The sequence below is a fragment of the Myzus persicae genome, unplaced genomic scaffold (assembly GCF_001856785.1).
Source record: "Myzus persicae strain clone G006 unplaced genomic scaffold, MPER_G0061.0, whole genome shotgun sequence".
In the NCBI taxonomy this organism is placed as follows: Eukaryota; Metazoa; Arthropoda; class Insecta; order Hemiptera; family Aphididae; genus Myzus; species Myzus persicae.
This window is the reverse complement of record NW_019101729.1, coordinates 29,045-35,704: the sequence shown is the minus strand read 5'-3', so window position 1 is coordinate 35,704 and position 6,660 is coordinate 29,045. Positions and strand designations below refer to the sequence as shown.

The 6,660-nt window shown below is 33.8% G+C and overlaps 1 protein-coding gene across 1 annotated transcript; it reads right to left on the bottom strand.

The window, feature by feature from the left end:
- Positions 1–112: 112 nt before the first annotated feature.
- LOC111030276 lies at positions 113–6,625 on the bottom strand. The gene is made up of 4 exons (XM_022309696.1): positions 5,477–6,625; positions 637–705; positions 453–542; positions 113–250 (listed from the first exon to the last, which is right to left on the bottom strand). Exons 1-4 carry the CDS (start codon positions 6,449–6,451, stop codon positions 164–166), a joined length of 1,221 nt encoding a protein of 406 aa, XP_022165388.1. The 5' UTR covers positions 6,452–6,625; the 3' UTR covers positions 113–163.
- Between the last annotated feature and the right edge of the window lie 35 nt (positions 6,626–6,660).

Here is a 6,660-nt window from a genome sequence, read left to right as displayed (position 1 = left end):
CCCCCCCCCCCCCCTAAAAAAATTCTACGTACGCCACTGGGTACTCAGATATAATTTTAAGCTATATAGAGTCTACAATAATATTTTATTATTATAATATACTTAAGAACGTGTCTACCGTAATTTTATATTAATAAATAATTGTGCTGTGTTCTAAAAATATTCATGATGGTTTGTTATCCGTAAATTGAGTAATTTCTGAGTGAAATTGTATTAAAACGAAGAGATACGTGGTACCGACAGCAATGGCCTAAAATAATACAATTACACAAATATTGGTAAGTAATCCATATTATATTATGTATATGTACAGAGTTTTTAAAAAAAATTATTTGAATTGTAATGTACTAATGCGTCTATCCTATAGAAATGTAATAATTAGAGTCTATAGAAAATAATAACACATTTTTCTAGTATCAGTATGACACATAATTATTGATGTCATAACTTACCGAAGCGACGAGATGACCGTTTAAGGTGAAACAGTCACACGCAGTTATATCAATGGATTGGTGATTCATTTGTTTCAGAAACAATTGCAGCTGTAAAATTCATTCAAATATGCATAGTTACTAACTGCAATAATAATTAATATTATAGGATTATACAACATTTTACTACAATGAATAAACAAACCTCATATTTCGTATTGTTATTTAAATGTCGATTATTTATTTCTGTTACGAGCACTTTAGTTTTATAGCCCTGAAAAATATTCAAACATGCATACATTAACAAAACGTTCTGATAAAATTGATGTTAAATTTGATAGTAAATATAGTTGAAAAAACATATTTGTAGGTGTATAAAATCAATATAAACCTTTAGGAAAATGAAAAAAAAATAATCTTCGCCGAGAAGGAATATATTATTCAACATTGAACAGAAATACAGAATATATAAGTATAGACTTTAAGTAGATACTCCACAATCTTGTTGCAACACTATAAGAAATTCAATAATTGTATACGGAGATATACCCAGAGGTATATTGGAGGGTATACGCAAGTATACGGTCGTATACCCACATCCCTATTTTTGGATTTTTGCATATACTTTTAAGAAAATTAGTCTTTTATGGGTATACGCCGCTTCCAATTTATCATCAGTCAATTCAGTTATATCAACAAACAAAAGTTAATAATAATAATAATATACAAATTAATACAATAATATTGTATTATGACATTAAGTACACTGTCCAAAAATAGCCTCGTACAGATAAAGTTCGATTAAATTTTACCCGACTTCGGGTTCTTGAGAAGACGATCGGGAACTGCAGAGCGTGTACACAATTAAACTAACATTTTAAAAAGAGATTTATCGTGCTCTATCGTGTACACACCGAATTTAAACCCCACCTCCCGATATACGCCACTGTATATACATATACACGTGGAGGGTAAGTGTTTGATAAAGTAATGAAAGATTATTAAATACCAAGTGTAATGATTTTTCTAGCGGAGCGAGAAAATTTTCTTAGGTAAGTATAGGTATTTTCAACTGCTTTTAGGTGCGTATACCCATAAATTGATTTACCAATACACCACTGGATATACCCAGTCGGATATATCTGCTTACTTAAAAAAGAATTCAAATTTCTTTACAGTAGGTAGGTACCTACTATTATAATAATATAGTTGTAATTAAGAATTTGCGGAACACTGTGGTAATATCCAGCATCATCCACATATGTGTGTATCGCCCATATAGGTGTATAATATAAGTTGTATAGGTGGTATATGTAAATTAGTGTGCAACGTAATATTTAGTTTAGTTGTTTAACAGTAAAATAGGGTTAAGTCGGATTTTGACATTTGTAACTTTTAATACGATCTGCTCCTAAAACCAATAATATCTTTCTAATATAGGTAAAGGCAAAACTATTTTTTTTTTAGATCAGTATATATAAGTAATTAATTATATGAAGTCCACAAAACGTCGAAATCGGGCGCACACTAGTTGCCTCCCGAAATCAAAAAGGCCCATAATTTGTATACGAATTGCCTCCCGACTATATACGAGTTGCCTCCTGACGTACCCTAAATTTTATCATAAACGAAAAGGTTCTAGTACTAGTTGCCTCCCATTAGTCAGGTAATAAATATATAAGTGGTTCCAAACATTTTCAAACATCATGTATGGGCAGAAAAAAGTTCCAGCATTCATCGCACAACCAATGCATGCGAATCCTTTCATAGCAAATTTAATAGTTATTTTTAGTCTCCGCATCCTAATATAATCAAATTTATTGACATTTTAAAACTAATTCAGAATGAGACTGTAATTTTAATACAAAGTTCTCATAAGCCTAAACTACATGGACGATTACAAATTAGAAACAAAATAATTTTCATTAATACCCAAATAAAAAAGCTAAATGAAAAAAAAATATCAAATTTTGAGTACTTACAAATATTGGCAAAAAAATACAAGCCTAAACAATGTTATAAATAATTTTTTACCATTATATGCATATTATATTGAACGCACCATAGCTCCGCATGAATAAAAATATTTTGTGAATCCGTAACTCCGCACGGATCGTCGCCATTTTATAATATATCACCTTAACTCCGCATACAAGGTTTTTTTTCGACACCTTAACTCCGCATACGAAGTTTTTTTTAAACACCCTAACTCAGCATAAAAGATTTTTTTTGACACTGTAACTCCGCACATATTTTTTTTAATGTTTAAAATATACAAAATACAATACATATTATTAAAGTTAAATAAAAATAATATTAGACTGCAGGTAATACTAGGTAATTATAAAATATAAAATTAATAATAATTAATGCATACAAAAAAAATCGTCATTGTCGGTATAAAATGTATCTAACAAAAATTATAATAATTAATGCATACAACGAAAAATCGTTAAAATTATAATGTAAGTTAAAATAAGTCAAAATAAAATATTATTAAACGAAGCCAAACTTTTTACAAAACTATATCTATCTATTTTGGTTGTTATTATATAATTCGATTTTTTTATTTATAAATTGTATATTATTTTTTTGTTTACTTCTAATTATCCTACTTTCGTTATTATTGGCAGAATTCATTCTTATATAAGAATCCGTCTGCATAGCTAATAAATGTTTAATGAATACAGCAATATTTGGATGTGCTGATGTAAATAAATCACCAAATTTGGCGTGAAAAGACTCACAGTTGTTTGTAGTTCTCTCCAACGTCGCTTCTTTTTTGGCCCAAATACTTGGTGGAAATGTTGCATCGTTTGTTATGTATGTTTTTTCTAAGTATGTAATAATTTTTTTAATTCGTGCATCTTTGGGTTGGTCATTTTTAAAGTCATTTTCAAAACATGGTTCAACTTCATTAGGATCCAGATACATAAGACCAAATAATTGTCTAAGCCACTTTCCTATGTCGGATTCTTTGTTTTTATATTCTTGGACAAGACCAACTGCTTGTATTCGTCTCCACCTATTAACAAATTAAAAATAATTAATAAGTATAAGTTATACCTACAAATATATTATCTATACGTACCACCATGATTGACTAAGATGAAAACGACATCCAATTATATTTATATTAGGAAATATATCTTTCACACTTGAATGAATTGCTGTTTCAAAATCGATCACTATAATGTTGTTGGCTGCAAACATTTGTTTAATGATGAGCATTTTTCTTGAAGTATTTCCCAAATGGCTAGATATGTATCTTTATTTTTATTTGAAAGCAAACAGAATACAACTGGTACAAATACTCCATTACGATATGCATGAATACTGAATAATTGATGGAAAAATTTCGTACAGTATTTAAATGTACCGTCAACGTATAAGGTCTGAGAATTACACATAAAATTTAAATTTGAATCGCATGAAAATATAATTATATGATCTAATGGGTCATTTGTTATAATAAAATATTCGTCTTTTACTGTTTTCGGCTTAGTGTTATTTATATATTCATGTACTTCAGAAATTGATTTTGGAAGCTTCGGTAAATTTCGTATGCGTTCACGAGAAATGCTATCTCTTATTAATTTTGTGTCTTTACATGTTAAAGTTGACGCTGCTACTACATTAGTAGCTATTTCAAGTTTTATTAACTTGGAGAGACGATCATTAATATAATCAAGTCCCTTTCGTTTTATACCATTACTAATTGTTTGTCGAACAATAATATTGGTCTCGATATTTCCGTGTTCATGTGTACCTGATTCTCTCGAAAAATTATTATCAACGCCAATTGTGTATAATTTTGCTTTACATGTTTTTTGTATGCACTTCCATCCAGTTTCGCCTGATTTTAATTCTGTATACTTGGAATATTTATAATTATTTTTCACTAACAGCACATTTTTTCGTTGACTGTATATAAAACTTATTTCACTTGCCATTTTTAAATGTAAAAGTAAAACTTTATAAAATAAATTTGAAATCTAAACCTGATAGACAACTGATCAGTGATCATTGTCAATTCGTTGAGTTACAAAGACACAAGAAATTAATCGGTACACAATAATGATAAGATATTGCTATTTGCAGATATAATAGTTTAATTTCAACATGGTTTTACTTTACACCGATATAGGCATGGGAACTTTTGGTGTTAAAATATTTTTAGAATGCGGAGTTACGGTGCGTTCGTTTTTTCAACCATGCGGAGATACGGTGCGTTTGTATTTTCGACCGTGCGGAGATACGGTGCATGCGGAGTTACGGATTCACAAAATATTTTTATTCATGCGGAGCTATGGTGCGTTCAATATAATCGGTGATTATATTATATTATATTATTATTACCATACATTTATTTTATTGACTAATAATAGGTACTACTTACTATTTTGTTTAACTTATTGATTTATTATTTGACTGAAGTTTTTTAACTGCACTATATATTTTTAATATGTAGTACCTATGATATGTTTTAATGTTATTGATTATTTTTATATTATTATTATTTTTAACCAAGTCTGATTTTTTTAATAACGAATAAACATTACCAAAAACTATTATAACATTATTCTATATATATTATACTTAAGACTGATGTTTTTTAACTGCACTATATATTTTTAATAAGTAGTACCTATAATATGTTTTATTTTTATTGATTATTTTTATATTATTATTGTTTTAACCAAGTCTGATATTTTTAATAATGAATAAAGTATAAACATTATCTATTTATGTGGAACTGTTTGGTGAAGTTTATGAACCACTACTGGCACTACTTAATTCTATATGGGAGGCAATTAGTGTGAAACTTTTTGGGAGGCAACTCGTATATAATTATGAACAATCTGGTCATCGGAGGCAACTAGTGTAAAGTAACCTTTTTATTTACGATAAGGACGAGAAGCAATTCGTATATTTTGGGAGGCAACTAGTATGCACCGTCGAAATCTGACTTGACCAATGATACCGCTATCATTATAATTTATGATATATTATATTCAGTGGTCGCAGACATCGTTCACTCTCACCTCTTGGGTGGTGCTGTGTGCCGTGATGACGATCACGAAAAACCGGAACATGTATTGGAGAATCCAGCCGAAGATGAATTTCGATCTAGTATATGAGCCGCCCACGTGAAAAGCCTCGTTGTAGATGTCGAACAGTATCATGACGCACAGTGTGATGAGGGACAGGGCCAGTTGGCCACCGAACATGTTATTGAGCTGTTCGACCGACTCACGCGTCAGCCCGTGTCTGAGCCTCAGCTCCTCGACGGCCGTTTCCATCGGCCGGCCACGCGGATCTAGCAATACGGAAGTGGCCGGGGCCACTAACGCCGGCGACGACGTCCGGAGCGCCACCGGATACCTGTTGCTGACCATGACGTCCGACCGGACAGCCGACAGCTCGTCGTTGATGGCTCGGAACTTTAGGTAGACGCCGAAGCACAGGAGCACAAAGTGCGTCTCCAAGCAGCACATGCTCCAGTTCTGCAGGTACATGTTGAAGAAGAACAGCAGCAGCATCGAGTCGCCGTACTCCTCGTACTGGTACAGCAGGTACAGCCGCGTCAGGTTGATGGGCACGACGAGGGCCAGGTACGCCGCGACCACGGACGACGCGTACGCCCGGTACCGGCGCCGGCGAGCCCCGGACGTGGGCCAGCTCTGTTCGTACACCTCCTCCCGGCCCCTGAAACCAGTCAGGTGTCCGCGTACCTTGTACACAATGGTCGCCCGGGACAGAAGACACGTAAACGCCACCAGTCGGGTGTACAGCCGCAGGTACGTGGTGGACAGGTGGTCGTCGCACCAGCCGTCCAGCACGCACACGCTCCACGGAGTGATGGCCATGTTCAGCACTCCCGACGCCAGCACTGACGCCGAGAACCATCGGTCGAACCGGTTGTAAGTCATGTCCAAGGTAAACACGCCACACACGCCCCAGAAACACGCCGTCGGCCACATCAGCGCGCCGCCCCGTACCGTGGTCGTCGTCGCCATATAGACGTGTGGGGTGAAACGCTATAGGTGGGACACACACTTATAGATGGGACACACACTTATAGGTGGGACACACGCAGGCGCGGACTGGTAAAAAAGGGCGAGGGATGCTACATAATTTAAAGGGCAAATAAAACAAATTTTAAACAATAGGTTATTTATAAAATATTTAAACATTTTCTTTTGTTTAAATAAAATATTGTAAATAC

Coding starts and splice junctions, on each gene's coding strand:
- LOC111030276 (XM_022309696.1), bottom strand. CDS start 6,451: ATGGCGACGACGACCACGGTACGGGGCGGCGCGCTGATGTGGCCGACG. Junction 543..636: donor ATAACAATACGAAATATGAG/GTTTGTTTATTC, acceptor TGAATTTTACAG/CTGCAATTGTTTCTGAAACA. Junction 251..452: donor ACGGTCATCTCGTCGCTTCG/GTAAGTTATGAC, acceptor GTATTATTTTAG/GCCATTGCTGTCGGTACCAC.